General features: G+C 39.7%; 1 protein-coding gene across 6 annotated transcripts in view; it reads right to left on the bottom strand.

The window, feature by feature from the left end:
* Nucleotides 1-22973, bottom strand: part of bsna (bassoon presynaptic cytomatrix protein a) — an 89305-nt gene that overhangs the window by 44730 nt on the left and 21602 nt on the right. For 5 of the 6 annotated variants that reach the window (XM_078949580.1, XM_078949582.1, XM_078949583.1 and 2 more), the window contains exon 2: nt 16554-17924. In XM_078949580.1, the coding sequence (XP_078805706.1) occupies nt 16554-17924 (1371 nt within the window). Of the gene's footprint in view, nt 1-16553; nt 17925-18699; nt 18841-22973 lie in introns of those variants that run through there. The other variant, XM_078949581.1, reaches the window with a different exon arrangement.

Here is a 22973-nt window from a genome sequence, read left to right as displayed (position 1 = left end):
ATTCCCTCACTACTCCCTAACCCCCACTAAGTAAGCATTGATGCACCTTAGTTTTTCGTAGAAACTTCTGGGAAATTTCCAGGTCACTGGAATTTAGAATTATAGGTTTGGACCCGGAAAATGGCGAACGTCCTTATAGACCCCTTGCAGTGATGTCAAGCGCGCCGTTGTCCGCCAAAACTGACAGACGATAGATGTTACCAACAATGGTAACTGGCCCACACTTGTATAGAGCTTTTCTACCTTACTTGCAGAGCTTCACAGTTCCATTCACACACTGATGTGTACCAGACACTGGCGCCAACTTTCCACCAGAGGCACGGTGGGGTTCAATGTCTTTGCAGTGATACTTTTTCAGTCACACAAAGGTGTGTTAGAAGTCATTGTTCTCAAAATACTGTGTGCCTTGGCGATGTTATGATAGTCCCTATTTTTTATTAGTTTTTTTATGCACAAATGAATAAATATCCCTCCTTTTTCCAGGATTGTCCTATCCCCTGCTCCTTTGGATCTAAACTTGGTCAGAGTGATCCCATGTTTCAGCAGGAGTCTCTCTTGGTTGCACCATGGGTTTCTTTATCAGCTGTGCAGCTCATGGGAGGGAGCAGCTCTCATCACTGACCCAGTTAAAACCAACATGGTGGAAATGGTAAGGAAAGTAGGACACGAGACAGGCCAAACTTTGCAGAACTGCATGCAGGTGAATTCACGGACACATACCTTTCTTTTCCGCGCTCTAGAGATCTTCTGGTTTCTACCCACCATATTGATCTGTCTGTCTGGTTTGCCTCCCATCAAGACTTTGTGTCAAACAAACTAAACAAACAATTACCTGTGAGAGATCATAAACTAGCTGTTTCTTTTGTGCACACCAGTTTATTCCCACTGGGGGCAGTGTGGAAGTATTTGATGTTGACCTAAAGTAAAGAAGTGCCACTTCATGGCCTCCAAGGAGGCTATTCAGACTGAACTTGAAAATAACACTATTACTGCTGACTGTGGGCTGGGGGGGGGGGGGGGGGGGGAAACTAGCCTGAAAACTGGGATGCACTATAGAGCAAGACACACAAGAAGCCTTTATACATATTTAAGACAAATTGAATGCAAAGTTACAGTAAATAAACTGCTGAAATGGGGTCAAATCGTTTCCAATGAGCCAAGTAAAAGCACTAAAAATATGAGTAAAAGTGACAATGGTTGAGCTTTTCTTTGTCCCCAAATCACTTAGAACTATTTTACAAAGATGATTTAACCTGAACTCCTGAAAAATGCAGTAATGTTGTAATGGTTGCCACTACATATGAGTTTCAGAACGTGACGTAAAGATTAAAAACGTGTGTTTATTCAACAGGTCTTTTTCAATGGAACTTTGAGGTCATGTGTTGTAGTTGTCGTCACCCTATTGGTTGAACGGTCCCAGCTGACAGGTGACAGCCAGGTGACAGGGCGACACACCTGGGTTTTTTTTTTGTAAGACGCGGAAGCGCGAGAAGAGGAATGAACACCTGACAGAGACGCAGAAGCGCGGAAGAGCAAGCGAAATCTCATACGGATTACCTTTACCAGCTCGGATTACTTTCCTACAGAGTATATTTTCCTAAAGAGCTCGGATCGCCCAGTACGAGGAACTGTATCTGCTTCATTGACAGGTTTTTATTTTATTTTATTTATTTATTTTAGCTTCATTGACGGGTGGAGTGCGTTCCAGCGAGTGAGGCGGAGCGGCCTCCCACTAACGCGTACGGAGACTGTCGAACACTCATTTTTCCTCCAGAACATTTCTTTTTACTAACAAAACTGCGGGACTTGGGTTTGAACTGTGGGTTTTGTATATATTGTGTATTTTGGGAAATCGTTTTTTTGTGCTGGCGAAGTGTTTAATCCATGTACGTTTATATTTTGTCACGTTCACACAATAAACTGCTGCACAAACAAACAATCATGAGTTTTTTCCTTGTTTATATTAGAGGGCAGATTGACTTAATATTTGATGTCTCAGCCGTAGAACGGCGTTGTGACGTTCCCCTCGGTGAGTGGAGGGTGAATTGTTACAATGTCTTTTTTAAAGTTCTCTCTGTGGCTATGAAGGCTAAACATGATGTACACTGGCCTATTTTGCAGTTTATTAAATAATTATTTCGTTTTTCTGTTTCATGCTTGGCTCCATAGGCTCTTAGTTTATCCTTTGTCATACATTTGGACTTTATGGGAAGGACTGCGGTGAAGTTAGTTTTAGGTTGGATATTCGACAGACATTTAGCGCGGATTTCCAGTGAGGTCTCATAGGGACCGTCAACAAATAAACAAGTGCATGACATGTAGAAGATTTGACATCAAACCCCAAACTAAATGCTTTACAAAAATAAATAAATGACTATAAAACATTTCCTCATGTTGTGTCTAAATAATCGGATTTATTTTGCAACGTTTTAATGGGAAAAGTTTTGCAATCATAGATGCTCCATATTTGATAAGAAAACTGTTTTGAAGGAAAGATTCTGTTTTTCAATAGCTTCCAAACCATGTGTACTTATGATTGCAAAAATATAAATAATTATGGCTCCAACATACAACGTACACAAATTTTATAAAAAAATGTATATGAATGTATATGAACTCCTGCAATTTGCAAATTTATTCTGTTCTGTTTTTTGAATAGCTCCCAAACCACGTGACCCCAAAAACATGAAACCTACTCCAAATCCCTAAGAGACAGCACTGGAGATCCGAGCTGAATGTCTGTCGAATATCCAACCTACATCTAACTTTACTGCAGTATGGGAAGGTAAGGTTTGTTCAAACAAATCAGTATCTGCTGTTAAAGCCTTTGTCACACGCACCAGTATGAGGGCTCAACCCGTACAAATCTAATGAAATAGGACATTTTTGTTGGTCTCTATGTTCACTGACGTATAAGAATAAAAAGGACAATTAACCATCTCTTTAATTAATTTTGAGTTAAACCTCTTGCTATAAAAAACATAACTATTATGTTTATTTATTCATCTTTATTGAAGTTCCACTCTGATTATCTTTTGTAGAAGTGTTCCCAGTGTTTTTTTTAATTTTTATTATGCTGTTTTCAGGCAAAATTTAAAAAAACAAATTGTTTTCCAAGGCAGTTTCTGCAGAGCAGCAGGAGTTCATCAGAAATTGTCCTCTGAGTTGTGGGTGGGACTGTTGGCACAGATTAAGCCTTCCTTCATTTCCCATCGTCCCTTTGTCTACATTCTCTCCTGGTAGCTTACCCCTCACAACAAAAATGGCGAGTAATATTGGAGCTATCCAGTCGTACAGTTTTGAGTCAGAGGACAACTTGGAAGAGAAAAACAAAGACTAACATAGATTTGTCTGAAAGTGGATGCATCAGAATGGAGCAGAGCAGTGAGACTTTGGCTCGCCAACTGTAGCAACCACGCCACTGATACAGGCTTTTTCCAACAATATTTATTTTTGCCTGATCCTGTTTCATAACTATTTCAATAAAGAAATACTCAAATGCTTTAAGCTTAATTTTCTTAATATGTCCTCCATCATCAGAAAGAAATTCTACAAGAACACCAAAAACACAATTTTCATTCTTTATGCATATTCTGAAAATAAACATTACAAAAGTACTCCTCACCCTGAAAAAAAACTGAATTGATTCATGTTTTCTTGGTAACTCTGAAACCCCACAGTCATGTTTTTAAGGCATAAAGAATTTGTAATATTTTACAACTATTGTGAGTATTTTTGTTTTTATACAAACAGAGCTCTATAGTACTAAGCCAATTAAAAAACAGCCAAAAGACACCCAAAGCGTTTAAACAACTTGGAATAAATCCAACATCAGCTGAGATGTCCCCCAAAACTGTTTGGGTAGATGCAAGGAGATGAAAAAAATCTGTTCACATTAAATATGATGGTTGTGGACTAGCATAAAAAATTCAGGTGTAAAGCAGAAAAAGTGATTGAGTTTGGTCGATGGTTGCTGCTCATTATCACAACAGCACAAGTTAGGAAATAAGAAATGACAGATGGAGACGTTATGAAGCAGTGGAGAAAAATGAAGGATTGGTTGAGCTAGCCTTTGACAGTGGGGTGGAGATTAGAGAGGAAGAACATTAGCAAAACGATGAAGATGATGCAAAAATAGGAGTGACAAGGGAGATAAGAAGTCATTTATAGACCACAGAGTAAAATGACAGGATATGGCTAAAATAGAATCCTTTAGAAGAGTAAAAGATGCATGCCATCTCACTGAACCTGACAGACAATTATTTTAGCTTTCTTTTTATGTCATGTGCAGGTAATTGATTAACCAACTAATCCCAGTTTAATATGCAATACTCATCATTTAAACTTATGCTTTCATCTCAACTTCTGCTTTTGTGAAGCTGGAAAATCAAAATCAAATAATTGGAACATAAAGTAAAACTTGAATCAGTTCACTAGTTTACACTAGTTTAAACCTCACCTGGGCAAACCTTTGAAAGAAGATGAGTTAAAAAGGAGAGAGGACAAGATTAAAGGACCAGAAAGAAAGGTGGTTGGTCGGAGACTGGGGAATAAGCAAGAGGAAAGAAAGAAGAGACGAGGACATTCAGAGCTCTTGTATTATTAAATGTCTTAAGATGTTACTCTGTGTAGCAGTGAGCAACTCGTCCATTAGGAGTTCCAACCCTTTTGCTACTCGTTATTTTTATTCCAGCTTCTCTTTAAAAACAGAATCATGACTCACTCCAAGCTTTTTCATGTTTCAGGCCCTGACTGTGCATGTCTACAGGTCATTTTAATTCATGAAGGGAAAATCTTTGAATGGTATTCCTGTAATGGGTTGCTGACTCTGCTTTTATTGTTAATTACAAATTGTTAGACCACATGCAAAAAACATAAAAAAAAGACAAACTTGTTTTAATTAACAAGACTAGCAGTTCCTGTTTTATGTGTGTTGCCCCATCAGTAAATACTTGTATGTTTAAAAATATTCACACCACGGAAAAAACTAATGAAAACAACTCCACAGGATGTCCAAAATGTTTTTGTTTTTTTAGTATTTTTTCCCCAAATATCACAATCAGACATTACCTCCCTTTATAAACAGCAGCATCTAAGAAAGAAATGGTGCATTCTTTATGCTTGTTTCTATTTGTGTCTTAGTCTTATGTTATAAATCAATCTTGTATAAGTCAAAGAAAAAAAGGGTTAAGAGACTGTGCATCTAAAAGAGTCAAGATACTAGCACAACTCTGTATAGTGACTCATCAATTGTGTTGAAGAAAAAGCTCCTTATCAATTGCTTAATAAAAGATGCCGAATGAAGAAAAAGTTGAAAACTGAGATATTATAACTGCTATAGTACAAGTATGTAGTTTTCTTTGAAGAATGTAACTTTTATTTCCCAAGATGCATTGCCAAAGGCTCCTTTAATCCTTTTACACCAGAGGTATGCCTTGAGTGTTTATATCCTTTGTTCTCTGAGTTCACACCAAACGTGATTCGCTTATCAGGGGCGACTAGTTTCAATGTAAAGTCAGTGTATGATATGATCGGAGGTCTTTCGGGACAATTTAAGCACTGGGCGTGGCACGTTGCTCTAGAAGCAGCACATTTTGTGGCAAGAGTTAAAAAATCTGAACTTTGGCAAAAGTCGCATCAACCAATCAATGACTGAGCTTTGGGTCCTTAACGCGTTGATGACGTGGAGTCCAAAACCAACATGGAGGAAAATCTTATTGTTCTCCTCCTGAATTTTATATATTTTTTCTTTTCAATCGAGACAACAATAAAAAGTACCTAAAAGTTTTTTCTTATGTAATATTACCCTCCTTGGACTAATGCAGGACAGCAAGTCTTCAAACTGGATCACACAGAGACAGAAGTACCGCTAAAAGTGGCCATCATTGAGAGCGCAGCATCACAGTATGTCAAGAAGCGTGTGTTATTTACCCGGCAACATCCCTGGTTAGGTTAAATGTTGTCCTCCCATTGCAGTTTGGGGTGCTGGTGCAGAAAGGATATTTAAATACCGACCCCACACGTGTGACAGATGGGATGCGCATGGGTGTTCAGGGCTTGGCTGATGTGACAGTTGCTTCTTCACATTGTACCATTTTCAGACACAGACCGGCAAATTGTGCAAACAGACTGCAGAAGTCATTGTGACACACACACAAACACACCCCTACACTCACTAACACACACACATGCCAAGCTGATTACATGCTTTATGCTCAAACATGCACATTAGAATGCTGTCTTTACAATGTTGGTTGCCTATAATTACTCACATTCACACACGCGTATGCAAAAACCACGCATGCACATGCTGGCAGGCTGACATGTGAACCACAGTGAAATGGATTGCTGTGACGTGGACATCACAAACTGATGGTGAGGATAATGGTATGTGTTTTGTGAACAAGTATGTGTTAGAGAGAGCTCCTCTGTGGCTTTGTTCTCTTGAATTCGTTTTGGTCATCTATACCCGGATGTTAGTTTGTGGTTTTCTATAGTTTGCTCGGAGAGCTATGGTATATTTTGCAGCTTCAGCTACTTTAGAAATGCTGTTCCTACCCTCTATTAACCTGTGCCTCCCTGACTGTTGATTTGTTGGAAGTTAATTTACGGATTGATGTTCTCATACCATCAAGCCAACAGACCAGAGAGCAGAACTAATGTAGAGATAGGAGCAAACATCTAAAGGATAAAGAAGGTTAAAAGATTAAGAGCAGGATGACAAATAATTTGGTTTAATAGGAAAACCATGAGTTCAGTAAGCTAGTTTAATCAAATCACATCTAATCAAACTTTATTTATGAAAAAGCACTTCTCATGCCTTGCGCAACTCAAAGCACTTTAACATAAAAAAAAACAGACAATATTACACAAAAAACCCAACCCATCCTTCCCACTCCCCTCAGTTAACATATACGACCCATGACCCCACACGCAATGAATATTTATTAAAGTAAACTTCTAAAAGAAACTTAAGGCTTGGGTCTGCTGTGAGCAAAGAGTATTTGGGAATCTCTTCATACCAGGAGCCAGCTCGGCCATAGCAACATCCCCACAGTGCCCATCCGGACCGGGACAGCAACGGGGTCCACTTCACAGCCGTGAGGCTGCAATGTTAAACTCCATCCACCCCAATAAGGGTGACAACTGCGGCAACAACCATCCCTACAGGAAACCCTGGGGCTAAAATCACAGATGCTAAAATTAAATACATAAAACGTATTTAAACCAAAAACAAGCCCTTTAAATGCATAAAATAAAATGAAATACATAAAATATGTTTTAAAACCAATAGAATAAATAAGCTGATAAGATCAGCTAAAAGTTTAATTAAAAGGGTGGGCCTTTAGCCTTCTTAAAAACCTCTGCGACAGCAAATGTTAAAAGGATCAGCCTGCTCAAGGCAACAGCATCGCAGAAACTTTTGGAATCATCCATTCTGAGCTTTTGTTGCAAGGAATAAGAATGTTTCTGACGGTCGGACTGTCACTGACTGTTCAGAGACAGTCAGTCTGCTCTTTGATTGGCTGTGAGTTATAACCATTGACTGTATGTGAGAACTGGACTGAGTGAGTGTGATGTCACCCGTAGAAAACGATTTACCGGAATTCCACATCCTTGCCAAATGATGGAGGACATGAATACAAGAATTTAAGATTAAAGCTGCATTTCTGAGTATTTCTTTATAAAAAATAAAAATTGTGGTGAATCGAGAGAAGATGGAAAAAAGCCATTTGAAGAAGCATGGATCCATTAATGTCTTCGTTTTCTCATCTGAGCTGGCTCCAACATTACTCGCTATACTTGATGCATCACTAATTTTAGGTTGGGGTTGTAAGGAGCTGGAAGCTAGTGGGAGAGAATACAATCAAAGGGATGATGGGATATCAGCGGATGTTTACTTCTGCGGTAATAGTCCTATCCACAACTCATTGGTGAGTCTCTGATGAAATCCTATCGCTCTGCAGCAACTATGTCACAGGTTCTTGATTTTGGCAGAAAACAGCATAATCATAACTAGAAAGACCAGTGGGAACGATCTTAAAATATGATTGGCATGGGACTTTAAAACATGTTTTTGTCATGGTTTGGGTTTCTTTTGTATTGGTTCATCTTGTTCTGTCATGTTTGAGTTCTGTTTCCTGTTTTATTTTTGAAAGTTTTCCTGTTTTATCATGTTTTTGAGTTTTACTTCCTTTGTCCCAATCTGTCCTGATCATGTTCACCTGTGTCTTGTCTGCCCTGTCTGTATATAAGTCTTGTCTCTGCCTTCCTCTTGTGCTGGTCCATTAACGTCATTAATGTCTCTTCTGTGTACGTCTTCTGCCCTGTTTATCGTGCTATGCCCACAGTGAGTTTTGGTTTTTGTTTCCCTGCTTAGCAGCGCTTTTTGTGAAGTTAATAAATCCCTTGGCCAGGAACTGTGTTCTCCCGTCTCTGCATTTTGGGTCCTTCATGCTCCCTAGCCCTCCCCACCTGACAGTTTTGTAGCAATCCCACATTTATTGAAAATATAAATAGAGAATATCAGTAATCCAGTTCGTATATTACAATGTGACATATGGCCTTTTTATACATGTCTGTGTTGACCTTCAACTTAAAACATGGCCTGATGAAGTCTGCTGTCATTGGCTATTTTACATGTGTCACTCAAAGATTTCAAACGTTGGGTGTGAGGGCCAGCAGGAACCACATTCTGTCATTGAAGCATCTGATTGGTCAGGTTATAACTTGAATAACTTGCAATAAAGAAAAAAAAATCATGACAAAATAGATTGGCAAGAACAGAAAAGGCAGCAAAGCAAAAACGGTTATTCTGACTCATAGAAGGACCGAGTAATAGCTGTTTATTTCTGTATAGATGTTCTCATTTAATGTCAATTATCATAATGTTGTTCCCAGTCAACAATCTGTTGAAAAAAAATGCAATGGATAATAAATGTTTCTACTTAAAATAACTTTTTTGGTAATTTGCTCTCATACAGGTTTGTACTGTGGACTGCTATTACTTACTCACTGAGCACAACTTGTTCGCTGAAGTTTATTTCTCATTTTTGGTCTGCTTAGTGGCCCATTATCATTGACACAGTCACTGTACCCCACCGGGATTCATATGACAGTAAAAGGAGGCAAAACCTGCTCAGACACAGAGAGTTTGTGAGGAAACCATCAAGTTCAGACCAAACCTAGACTATTAAGTGTGATTCTTTGTCCCAAGTATGACTGATTTTTTTTAAGGAACGTGAGTGGCTATATCAGTCTGGTCCAGTGAGATCAGATGCACAGCGAATGAGCTTGGTTGCCCAGAGGTAGAGTGTCTGCCCCAAAACTGGGCGGTCGTGGGTTCAAATTGGAGGTCAGGTCATGGCAGACTCCAGCGGTAGGGGTAGGTTTGAGGGGTTAAAGAACAGAATGGTTCCTGAGAGTGACTTTGGAGAACAAGTTTCACCCACCGACATGCGTAACAACTGATGGGACTTTCAAATCATTCCCAAACTGACCCAACTCCAATATATCTGAGTCTCTGGGTTTAACACTTTAATGCCAGAGCTGTTGCCGGTGACGGAAAAACAATTTACACTCTTTGAAGTATCGTAACCCTTGGACCATTCACACAATTATCAAAATTCCAATAGAGAGACACAGCTTTTTTCAATGCAAAGATATGCAACACTTTTTGTTTATAAAGTGCACCATAAGAATGCAAAGCTGCTTTTCTCTGCGTCAGTATCGGCTTGTTTAAGTTGGTTGTTTAAGCACTTCCCTACTGTAAAGTGTTGCATTTCAGTGCAAAGCTGCTTTTCTTCGCTTCAGAATCCAATGGAATTAAGCAATTGGGTAAAAAGTTGAAGAGTTAGGGTAATTCAAAGCTCTAGTGTTAAAGGGTTAATACTTTGTCTGTACACACTCCCCTTTATCATTGACCAACGCTTCAGGAGATTAAAATGAACGATCTGCATGCCTTTTACTGACAATTAAAGACTTTCCTACACATATATTTAAAAATTCAGACAAATCATGGCATTCTGGATGCAGCATTGGAGACAACTGACAAAGAAGGTTTGAATATCAGCCTGGATGGAAAAATGGCCTCATTCATGCATTTGCTTCTTCTGCTCATGTTTTGAATGAGTTTGTCTTTTCACATGTTGTGTGAGTTGAAATGTGCAAAGCTGTACCTATAACTAAATGACTGAGTAAAGTGTTAGAACTGAAGAAAAAGAAAAATTGACAAACAGGAAGAAAGAAAGTTTGCAGAACAAAAGTGTGAATGAAGCAGCAGACAGAGGAAGCTAAACCAGGCAACATCTTACTTTTCTGCCTCTGCTGATGCTGCCCTCTTCTTACATTTTTCATTGCTCTTGCTATCTATAGATAAAAAACTTTGTTAATTATAGATGAATCAAGCTGGAGCAACCTGCATGTTTTGGTTTCACAAGGTTTCCTGTTTCTTTCAAATTCTACCACGCATCAGTACCACTTTGTCAGAAAACGTCAATTTGTCTAAGAAAGACACATGGGCTGGTTTTCCAGCTCAGGGTGACGAGAACTAAAAAAGTAATTTATTTTTTTCATTTTTATTTTTGTGGCACCAAAGAGGAGATGGTGTTTTCTTAGACTTGTGTTTAATGTCCAAGGGTTAGGATTTGAACATGACTGCACAATCGTCTTTCTTAAATTTTGAAATGAATATACAACTTTGATTAAAAACTGGCTAACCATTACATGATCAAATTAAATTCCTCTAATAGGCAGTGGAATTGATGATTACTGTTATTTATTTAGTCATTCTTGTCTCTTTATTCAAGAACTCAGAAAATAGACTGACGCCGTTGGGAAACTGCCTCATTGATGTTTCAAAGATACTACATATAATACAAAACATAATGTTTTGTATTTATTTTGCAAATGCTAAAGAAGTTGAAATTAGATCAGCTCTTTTCATACACAAACACAATTTCAAAAAAGCCATAATTTATTTTTTTATCTTTTATTAAATATAAGATACATTTTCTTCTAGTGATTATAAAATTTCTCAAAAAGAATTTGAGGTAATAAAAATAAAGGTACTATAGAATTTTTAACACTGAGATTTAAGTTTTGATCAGTAAAATTATATATTTTTTGCTTTGCAACAAAACTATATAATTTGAACTATTGGAACCACCTAAAATATTACAATGTGATAAAATCAAAAATAAGAATGAACTAGTCATAGAGTACATCCTAGACTCAGCAAGTATGTGTTAAATGTATAGAGAACAATACAAAACCTGTATATTTAAACCTTCTGGCACATAAGAATGTGTAAATCCAACCAGGGTTTTCATTTTTTCAAATTACTCTGTATCCTTCTTTTCTCAGTGTCTGCATATGTGTATTTTTCTGCTCCATAAGTGCTTAAATGAGATGATGTTTCTCTGCTTTCATGTTAAGGCCGTGTCACACAGCCACCATGAAGATTTTTTGCATTATCAATGGATGAAACTTCTGTCTTACATGAAACATGCGTGATACACCAGACCCAGCCGATGGGTTTTTACATGAATCCAGTTTTGAGGTGTTTTGAATTTTTGGTTGGTTGAAAATTACACAGCTCGTGTGTGTGTGTGTGTATTTAACATAGTTTATGTGCAATTATTACATAATTCCTGTGAAATTGTGCATGATTTTAATGAGATGCATTTGCAAATTTGTGGTTTTCGTCGACCTTTCCACGTTTGTCTGATGGATTAAACCACTGATGTATAACTTTTGTATCACATATACGGCACACACATCACGTTAAAATTACATTATTGATGAATGAATCACTAATGAATTGCATATACAGAGCAATATTCAGATACGGTTCATGTTCTATATTGATTTACGTGTTCTTTGCATGGTCTATTCGTACCTCTTATTCAAGTTTGTAACTTATTTGTTTAACGTGGGTAATCCGTGATACATCTGTGAAAACTTCACATAAAGACCACATCTTGTCTCACTTTTCATAGTGTAAGCAGTGGCTTGGTAATGGCCTTTAAGGTGACAACAGCTCATTCTTTCTTAACAATGTGTGATGCTTGTCTTGGGGTTTCAGATGAAACAGATAAAACTAGTATCTGCCAGGCAAGCTGGTATTTTTGCAATATTCTCTGTTCTTTCAAGAAACTATTTGTTTTACTTTTTCCATTTGTGTTGCCTTTTTCTCACTGAAACCACCACTTTTCCTCATGTTTTATTGTTTTTACTAATAAAATTATAAACAATTTATAGCAGATGTATATTTAATGTGTGTCTATATATATATATATGTGTGTGTACCTTTTATACTTTTATATTTTTATTTTTCCAATCAAGTCATGCCTAATAATCCAAAATTGATATATCTATGTATATATTTTGTTTGTCTCCAAAAGTACTTTTTATTTGCTTTGATTGCTTGAGATTAACCAATTCAAAAGAAAAAATTCAATTCCAGTTTTTCCCTTTAAATGCAATTTTATCTCTAGTCTCCTTTTGTTTTTTTTATTCTCCTTTTAAGTCTGAAGGCCCGCACACACCGGGACGAATATTCGCCAGGCGTTATTCGCCAGCGTTTTTCGCCACGTTTTTTGTGTTCACACCCAGGCGATTTTCACTGACGATGAGCCGAGCGAACATGCAATTTCATTCCCTGGCATTAGATGGCGCTTAATGTAAACAGAAATACTCCTGTACACAAGGTGGCGCTGCGCAACTTTACGATTCTTAAAGTCGCTTTTCACTCAGAAGAAGAGAGCAAGTATTTACGCGCTTGTCAGAATAATACAAAGAAAACATGAATATTTCAAGCATCAGTAACTCCAACTGGTACTTGGTAAGGGGATATTTTAGAATGTCCGTCATTATTTCTTTGCAGCAGTGTAGACGCTACTTGGCGTCTATCTTCTTCGCTGGTATGTGTGCTCAGCAAGGCAGTTTTGTGTTTGAGCGCCCCCAAGTTGTGTTTTACTGTAACTTCAGAAGCTCCAGACACGTGTGCAAAAGCGCCATTCTCATTGGTCGAATAGATTTCGACGCGACGCGTCGAAAAAAAAAAACGAACCCGAGGCGTTTGTTTTTTTTTGACGCTTTGGCGCGTGGCGTTTCTTCGCGTCGGTGTGCACACTCTCATTGGTGCCCTTTGTTTAGTCACGAGGCGTTAAACGTCGGCGAAAATCGCCGGCGAAATTCGTCCCGGTGTGAACAGGCCTTAAGTCTACACCTGGATCGATAGGTGGGAGCTGAGAGCAGCAGACCTTCAAATGTTTCATTGTTCCATGTGCAGAAGCACTTTGGAGAACAGAAAGGAAGCATAACTGGAAAGGATGTTTCTTTTTTTCTTTTTGCTAAGTTTTTCTTGAAACCTTCATTCTTTCTTGTTTTCATTTATTCTTCCTTTGCCGGTTTCTCATTCTTTTTCTTAATGTATCCCCCTCCTTTGTCTGTTATGTCAACGTTGCAATCATTTAAGTCTCGTCTCACCTCATCTATATCAGCTGCACAGCACACTGTATTCCCACCTTTCTATTTAAGTCTTTTCAACAAGCCCTTCATCTGACTTTATACCACGTTTTTTAAATATTGTTTAAAAATAGTTTATAAAAATATATGTTTATGCAAAACAGAATTTATATGTATTTGTGTGGATTGTTGCCTAAAATTAATGTTATGTTTAAATGTAAACTACAATATCCGCTGGCTGTCTGAATGCCAGCATGTACAGAGCTCGTAGGAGCTATGTCCGGTGTGGCGAAGCAGCAAGCTTTGGCATCCTAAACGTGATATTTTTCTTATTTTCATTGAGACAATAATAAATCGATCATTCTTGTTTTTAGTTTTTTCCCCTCTTGAACGAATGTGGGTCACACAGACACGGAAGTAGCGGCAGAAAGCAGCTTTTGCAGCAGCATGGAGTGCGAATCCAGACATGGAGACCTGATTACCGATGCTTTTGTGCTTTTTGAAATAAATACATTTGAGCTCTAAACATCATCCATGTCTTCCATGCAATGTAATGACACACACACAGACATGAATGAAGGTATCTGCTGTAAATCCAAACATTGCTCACATTCGTGTTTATAAATGATTTATGACGTGAAGAATTATTTCGTTCGCATAAATCCCTTAATGCGTGGGAATGGAATATTGTTTTGTGGGAACGAGATTTTATTTCGTTTGCAGTACTTAATTATTGCGTGGGAACGAGATATTAATTTTTGGGAACGAGATATTTATTATTTTATCCATGTCAGGCTATGGGCTCAGTAGAAAACAAAAGTAATTTCCAGAAATCAAAAGGAAATGTTAAAAAATGAAACAAATAAACAAGAAAAGATAAGTACCGTAATTTCCGGACTATAAGCCGCTACTTTTTTCCTGTGCTTACAGCCGTGCGGCTTATTCAGTGACGCGGCTAATTTATGGTTTTAATTGGCGGCCGCCATGTACGCATTTTCGGACACAGTGAATGGTTTGTATTCTCTATCTAACACCAAGCACAAGTCATTTGTTTTTCAACACACCTCTAAGCAACCAAACAGCATGGACTTGACTTCAGGTCTTAGACACTTCAGTCATGGTTCAACAAAACGAAACACGCATGCCCGGCCGCATCCCAGAATCCTTTGGTGCCATTAGACCCAACGTGCACGTGATCGCCACTACAATATGATGAAGCTTTCAAGTTAAAAGCAATCGTTAAAAACAGCGTGAAAAAATCCACCATCACCAACGGGTTTGGAAAAGCCGGTCAGCTGCGTGACGGAGAGAATAGCGCATGGAGTGAATTTACCTCTGAGTCATAGTGACTCGGCTGGCTGCACGTAAATATGTGAGAATAACATCAGCCTTTATTTTGTCGGGACACGACTGGAAACACAAATTGACGTGGTCATGTTAACGGTTTCTAAGGACTGAGCAGAGATTTGCATTGAAACGCTCACAGCCTCCGTGTGAGCTGGAGACTGCGTGTCGTGTGAGCTGCGGGGCCGATGGCAGTCTGAAGGCTCCCACACGTAACAACGCATCCGCCCCTCATACACAAAACGTACAGTATTAAGTCCGATTGCTCTGCACAGAAACGATTTGCTCCATCCACCGGCGCAACGGGGACGAAGTGCTCCTCCTTGAAGCCGCCCTGGCCAGAGCTGTCGGAGTAGATAGGAAGGGGAGACAAGGAGCGCGGAGCGCAGAGGCGTCGAGCCATTCTGCAGGCTGCAGCCAGGGCTTACTCGAGGCGTCCGCGGAGCAACAGTGTTTGTTGTGGAAGGAAACTTCTGACCCACGCGCCGCGAGGAGCCGCGCGTATCGCGCTGAGGCGCGCGCTTTTCAGTCGTCGCTGCTTTATTTTACTGGTGTGTTAGTACCATAACGCTGCCGCGACACAAGCGGAAGGAGAGCTTTACCCGTTCACCCCTCCATGCACTGCTGATACTTGCTCATTCTTAAACATGTACAACAGTATGGCGAGCCGGGCATTGGCCCCGCCTTTAGCCCCTAAGACTCATGGGAAATGGGGGATCGCGGATGTAAATTTCCTCATCATAACTGAGGGATGTAATGTTGATTATATGGTTACTGTTTGTAATTTTATGTATGATACCTAGATTGTCAATGAGTTAAAAATAAATAAATAAAAAAAAAAAATAAATAAAAAACATAACTGAGGAACATGTGAACAGAATAGAGTTCCATGCTGTTTGGCAGATGTAGATAAACTCAAATACATGAGCCTGAGGCAAAGCTGACTCCACCCACTGTGTGGTAATGAATCACACTTACTCTGGGAGTCAGGATGTGATTTGTCAGGATGATAATGTTGCCTTATATATGCGGCTTGTACTCCGACGTGGCTTGTGTATGTATAAAAGTAGTTAAACATGTGAAAATGGGTGGGTGCGGCTAGTAATTGGGTGCGCTTTGTAGTCCGGAATTTACGGTATTATTGGACATCCCTGATTGGATGACATTTGTTCTGTAAAATAGTTTTACGATTGCTCATTCAGCTCTTCACCACAATTCAGGCAAAAAATCAGGCAAATACTTTAACAGTTAATTTTGATTTCTGGAAATTACCTTTTTTCCTTCTTTTTTTACAATTTGGTCTCTGTAATTTTATTTTTATTTGTTTTTTATCTATTTTTTTTTTTTTTTTTTTTTTTGCTTTTTGAATTGTCGTGATCTTAGATGCGTTGAGTGATTTGTCGATGTGATCTGTACTTCAGGGCCACCGTAGTTATTGGCAATATGACTAAAATGTGTCACTCTAGTTTTAATTTCTTTAATTTTTTTCCTTCATTTCCTTGACATTCTTTTTCCTATGTGGGTAATATAAAACTTTATTTCTGTCGTGGTAGTAAAACTTCATATTGACATGTTTTATCATTTTGAGCAAACAATAACTTTCCGTGGATCCTGTGATAAACTTGTGTAAAAGATATGGAGGTCAAATTAAAGGGCTATTTAACAGACATGGGAGGGGTGAGCAGATTAGATAAAAGTGTGAGGGCAAAAAGATTTGATTAACAGGATGTGTGCCATACCTCCACCAGATGCGGCGTGGGGTTGAAGCCACACAGGTTACACACTTGGCTGTGACACTGTGTGCAGGAATTGTAGTTGGGTGGTTCAGAGCTGCCGATGTTCAACTCCGTTTTACAAAGAGGACAGTTCACCTTGGGCTTTTCTGGCTCCGGTATGACAGCAGGAGCTGCAGAAGGCTCCTGCTTCTGTGGCACTTTCTGCTCATGTGAAGGTGTTTGCTGATGCTGCTGTCCTTGTGACTGCGGCTGTTTTGCTTGTTGCCCCTTTTGATGGTGAGCAGGAGACTGCTGTTGCTGAGTTTCTTGGAGATGGGGCGTTGTCTTCTGCTGTTGCTTCTGAGCTGGTGCATGTGGTCCACTCATGCCTCCTCCTGCTTGACTTGGATCATGAGGAACTCCAGTCAGTGATGACGTCTTAGGACCGATCATTGATGGCTGATAGGGATCTCTCATTTGACCTTGGCTTTGTGGGCCTGGGGCACTAGGACCCCCCATTCCAAAAAGCTTGGTGCTGGTGGCTCCTTGCTGTTGCTGCCTGTTGTCTGAAGCTGCATTGCTGAACACCACTTTACCTCGTGCCGGGCTTGGCTGCGGGGACGCGGTGGGTAGAGGGTCTACGTTGATCAGAGTACTGGCCTGATTGAGGAGTGATGCCCCGAAGCCAAAAAGTTTTGTCAGGCCATCCTGAGCAGGGGGAGGAGCCTGACTCTGAGGTCTGTGAGCTGGGGAAGATCCTGCACTCCTGGTTTGGTCATGGTGCCGTGCCATTGACTGATGCATTGGGGAGCCACGGCCCAATTCAGGCTGGGAAGGTGCCTTTGTCAAACCCGGTAGAGGAACTGCACCAGGGTGGGGAATGCGAGGACCACCAAGCTGGCCAGGGCCTCCCATTGAACCTCCAATGGGTCCTGAAGGTCCAGGACCTCTCTGGGAGTACGGGTCGGACCGCATACCCTGCTGAGATTGCCCTATTTGAGCCTGGTGACCAGCAGGGCCTGTATGTCTTTGTAAGCCTGGAGATTCGTGTGGCTGGACCTGGGGCCTTGGCTGTGAAGAGGGGTATGACTGGTTTTGAGATTGGAGATACTGCTGCGTCTGAGAGTATGGCTGGGGTTGTGAGTGAGGCTGCGGCTGCCTGTAGGGCTGAGACTGGCCCTGCTGTTGTTGGACAGATTGAGCCTGTGCCATAGGTTTGGACTGTGCTGCTGCTACCGGCTGTGTTGGCTGAGACGTGGGCTGCTGAGGTTGAACAATGGGCTTGGCTTGGTGGGATGGAGAGTGAATCTGCTGCTGGCTCTTTGAACGGGGCGTGGTCATATCAATGCCAAGGGCTCTCTGCATCTGACAGTTCAGACACAACCATTCCTGTACCTGCAAAGACAAAAAGGCTTGATGTTAGGTCGACCTTTATTAATTAAACTTTGCTGAATAATTACAGGGACACTTGACTGAACTTGTCCCAGGAGCTTGATCCTTGTATTTAGTGAAATGGTAAACCGCAGTCTTGTGACCATCTGTCCCCTGAAGGGAAGAATTCCAGATCATTTAATACTTAATTAAAAAAAGTCAATATTACAAACCCATTTGAGCAGTGTTTGGCAAAACAACAAGTTTGCAATGAATGGGTCAGTGAGGTTAAAAAAAATCCATTTATTCATGCAGCCTTAGTGCTGAAGCCATCGCTATGATTCATTCATTTTCCCTTTTAAAGTTGATAGCTATTGATTCCTCCACTTTAAATATCTTTGCTGACTCAGAAAGAGTCTCGTTCAAGTCATGCATACGCTTTTCATTTATGTAACTTTGAAACTGCAAATGATAAAGAGAATGAGAGTGGAAATGCCCACAGACTGCAGTCAGTCTTTTAGTTTAAAAAAAAAACAAAAAAAACGCAAGTGCAAAGAAATTCAGCAAAATCTACGATAAATAGAGGGCAGAAAGAAGAAAATCAATCACAAATTGACTCCAAGGCTGAGTTTCTGGCAAACTGAGATTGCAACCTAAATGAAGACTTGTCCTCACAAATGCAGGTACATGTACTGACGTAGGCACAGAAATCAAGTGTGGACTCAGATTTATAAATAGACACAAATTGAATAAACATTGAATGCCTGGTTTTCAAATAAAACTGACGAATAGACATCACCCCTCCTCTTCATCTTTTGCTCTCCTTTCTTCACTTCCTTCAGATGAGAATTGAACCTCCTTTTATGTCCGGACCTTGATTGGCTCCTTGATTTTTCCTGCCTGCTCTCATACCGTCTGTCCGACGGGAGCGTTGCATCCACCCCTGTAGCTCAGCTGCCACGGATAGCACTATTTTAGCTCCTCCGCAGCTCAACCAAGCTAGTAAATCTCAGCACGTTTAATGTCGTTCTCCCTTCCCACAATGCAATGCGCAAATGTACTGTATTACCAGTCTGCCAGCCACTTAGCGTTCACCCCCTCCTCATCCCTTGGCAGAGAGCTACAAGGTGGAAGCTTAAATTTGATGGGAAAATGTGGAAACACAAACTTTGCAGTTCTTCTCGCTGTGCCTCCCCCCCTACACCCAGCCTGCTTTGTCGTCTTACATTCTCTGGCTTGACAGGATCACTGATCCACGGTTCTGTTAACTCAGCCGCTGTACACACTGCAACATCTTCCTTTTCTCTTTTACATATTTTCACCAAGGCTGTCTTTTCCACCAGCACGGCTGTTTACTCACATAAACTTGCCCTCCTCCCTTATTTTGTCCTTCTTTGAGTTGTTTTTCTTATCTTATCATCTTGCAGTAGCTCTGATTAGATTGAAAATGTAGGTCTCTTTCCTTGCACAGCTAAAGTGGAGATTTGAAAGTATAATTTTGCTGTGCAGGCTCCTCCTGCATTGAACAGTCATAATTTCATCTGATAAAGATATTTAGAGCGAAATGAAAAGAGGTAGACAGTGAGAAATGGAGAAAGGGGGCTGATTTTAATGAGTCACTCTCTATTCCTCTGCTTTATAAATCTCAGCATAAGAGACACTTGATAGAGTGAGGCTTGCAACGGGAGGGGGAGGAAAGAAAAAGAGAAAGGGCGGATACACAGCCGGAGCAAACTGTAGAGAAGGGAGTCAGCAGTTTTTTAATCCAGCTCTTCAGCTCTCACTTCGTGAAGTTTAATCAAGCGCTCGGCAGCACAGAAGAGTACCTTGTTCCTCTGTGTGTTTAGGTCAATGAATCCTTTGCACATTTGAGAACCATTGCTAATAAGTGGGAAGCGTGGGTGGGTTAGTCTGAGACGTGTTTCAATAACAAACCAAAAACCGCAGAACCAAACCAGCCCGTATACGCGTTTTTGGCCTTTGCATTCAAAACTCTAGCATTCACGCATTGATTCGCAGAAATTTAGGCAAAAGTTAAATCCTTTTAACTATGACTTGGATTCGGCAGCAACAAGTGTAAAGCGTCCTTTCCAAAGCATTGACGTGCAAACCGTTTAAAAATTGATCATGAATGAGACATTAGGAAATTGCTGTTTGTGCCAGATGGATGTATATGACACCAAGTCACCAAGTAAAAGAGCTGTGAAAGAAAACGCCTGGAGCAAGATTTGCGAGATTTGCACTGCTTCAACATTTCCCACCAAGCCTCTTCCAACTGCAGGTTCGTGCACTAGTATCGGGTAGCGACAGTCTAGTGTGAACACTGTATGTAAAAACGTGTTCAGCACATTCTTAAACATGTCAAACATGCCCTATATGAACAAAGCATTAGACGCTTATGCTACTTGACACAAGTATTGTGTTGTTTACAAGTGTTTACCTTTGATCTCATTCTGGCTTCTTTCCCATTATATCTTCGTGACATTATTTTATTGTAGTTTCTACAGCAATGCATGTCTTCCCTTTCCTAAAGACAACCCTCAGTGTACTTCTTCTTTCTTTTGTCATCCTCTCACTCATTTTCAGTTTCAGTTTATTTCAAACAAAAAATTAAAAATCCACACAGTGGTTTAAAAAAAGACACAAAACAATACAGTGTGCTTAATGATGAACCTCATGATGTGCGCATTCAATACGGGTATTGCTATTTACAGATAGGTACAAGACATTCACGGTACAATTCTCCATGGCAACCGTGCAAAAGTGACATTTCTTGTTTAATTAATCGTTTCTGGCCTTATACAGTACTATTAGGGACTTCTTGTAGTTTTTTTTGAATACATGTAAACTTTTGGTTTGTTTTAAACCTTCATCCAATCCATTCCATAAATCCACACCACTCTCCAACAACTTCTCAAACAGTTTAGTCAGAAACTCTGCTGCCACGTCTCCTAAACTCTAATTCATTTACAGGTGTGTTGCCAGGACAAACTGCCTTTTTCACTCTTCATCGTCCTCAATGTCTTCCTCACTCCATCCTTACTGATCTCTGTTACTTTCTGTTCCATAACAGCCACTCCTACTCCATCCTCTTTCTAAACCTTTAAATGCCAAGCGTTTTATAGCTTCAAAGATTACCTGGTTGAGTGTGAATCTGGTTAAAGATTCTTCTTGTGTGATTTGTTCATGCAGGGTTTATTGAAAATTCAAAATGTGCACAACCAAAAATGACAAATCTGGCCGGAAAGGATCTTTTGATCACTTGGGTGAACTTACGCATTGTGTTTGTTGTTTAATTCAACTAATTTCTGTAAAAAAAAAAAAACAACTCAACAGCTGTTTTTGATCAAATAAATACAGAGGTGCAATTTGCAGTCCGATCTGCTGATATTGAATTTCAATGTGGATTGTGTGGTGATTAATTAATGCTTTGAATCAATGGCAACATTGATATAGCAGCCAAGACACCTGCACAGTTTACAGAAAAGCAAGACAAATGCTAACACAACAACAAACATTATACAAGATGCCCAAAAAATAATAATAATTTTAAAAAAAAATATTTAAAGCTGGAGGCAGGTACATTTTCACACAATAAGGGTAGATTATAGTATGCAGCATTTATTGAGCTGGTTTACCAATCAGAGAAAAAGCAAATGTGCATTTAACACCATTACAAGCTTTTTTTTTTTACTTAGGCACTGAATTATTTAACTTTTGTTGAAAGTAGATCAGTTTCCTTCTCGTTTAAAACGTTTTTGTTATGTTTTTTTTAATAAAGTCAGTTTCAGGTTCTGCAGGCTTCAGCTTCAACAAGCTCTTTGTGACTGATTAAAATAAAATAAAAATCAGCATTTAAGATTATTTTTTCGAAGAAAATTAAATAAACAGTAATTGTTGAAGAATTGTCTCAGCTTTAAACTACTGGTCTGTGTTATGACGGTCCAATACCATGTTTCCCTCTATTCTTTTGAAGCTTTGACAGTGCAAACATGTTTGTTCTTCCACGTGATTTCTTTCACTCTTCCGTGCAGCAGGAAGGAAACGCAGGCAGAAGGTTCACTGAGCCAAGGCTAACTGAGATGCAGGCACCATGACAAAAGTGAAATGTCTGAGGTTTGGGTTTGTTTCAAGCATTCTTATGCTCATGGAAATGGCGTGAAAACACAAAAGGGCATTGAAATGGCATTGCAACTTTAGACTGTATTATCATGACTCTGTGGTAATTTTTTGAAAGCGTCTCTGTGACTAGAAAGCAGGACACCATCTGACAGTAGAGAGAGGTAAAATCAAAATAATGTAAATGTGACAAAAGGGAGGGTAATTCACAGAATGAAAGAAATGTATCACAGGAAGTCATAAGTGGGGACAATAGTTGTTAATTGGTTCAAGACTTTTAAAAGTTTAAAGCATCACTATGTTGACAAGTTTAACTGTGACTGTTTTCATGCACGAAGCTTAGTATCAAGAAACCTGAAGTGGAGCAGTGGTGACCCAGCGGACATGATGAGGTTAATATCCTCAATTATCCCAGGTATTAGTGATAATCATGACTAATGGATGTGGCTTAACCCAACATTAGCCTAAAGGTCTGGTTAAAAAAAGGAAAAAAAAATGCAGTAAATCCCTGATGTTTCCTGCGAGGATCCACTGACAGACACATCCATTCATCAGAGGAATTTCCCGATAGATCTACAAAACTGCAGCTACTATTTTTTTTTAATTCCTGTATTCTTCCTTTTGCCATTTATTGAAGTTGTGTGATTCAAAACAGAAAATATAATATGAATTTAACACAAAAATAACACATTTGCATGAAATCTTCATTACAAATACAACTGTCACTGCATGCTGGGGAGGCATCAGAAGAATCTCTAAGACTAGCTGCTGCTGTGGTATTTATTTTTTTTTAATCCCTGGCATGGTCATGAAGTTAGACACCGCCCGTTAGGCATCAGTCAGGTGGGCATCATTACGAAATCGGGTGACAGCTAGGCGCCCAGATTGTCTGTCGGCAGCAGCTCTGAATGGACGCTGTGGAAATGTCTCTGGCAGACGGCCGTCCACATCAAG

Source organism: Oryzias latipes, chromosome 7 (assembly GCF_053564925.1).
Source record: "Oryzias latipes strain Hd-rR chromosome 7, Olatipes_Hd-rR_3.1".
Taxonomy (NCBI): domain Eukaryota; kingdom Metazoa; phylum Chordata; class Actinopteri; order Beloniformes; family Adrianichthyidae; genus Oryzias; species Oryzias latipes.
This window is presented reverse-complemented; position numbering and strand designations above follow the sequence as displayed.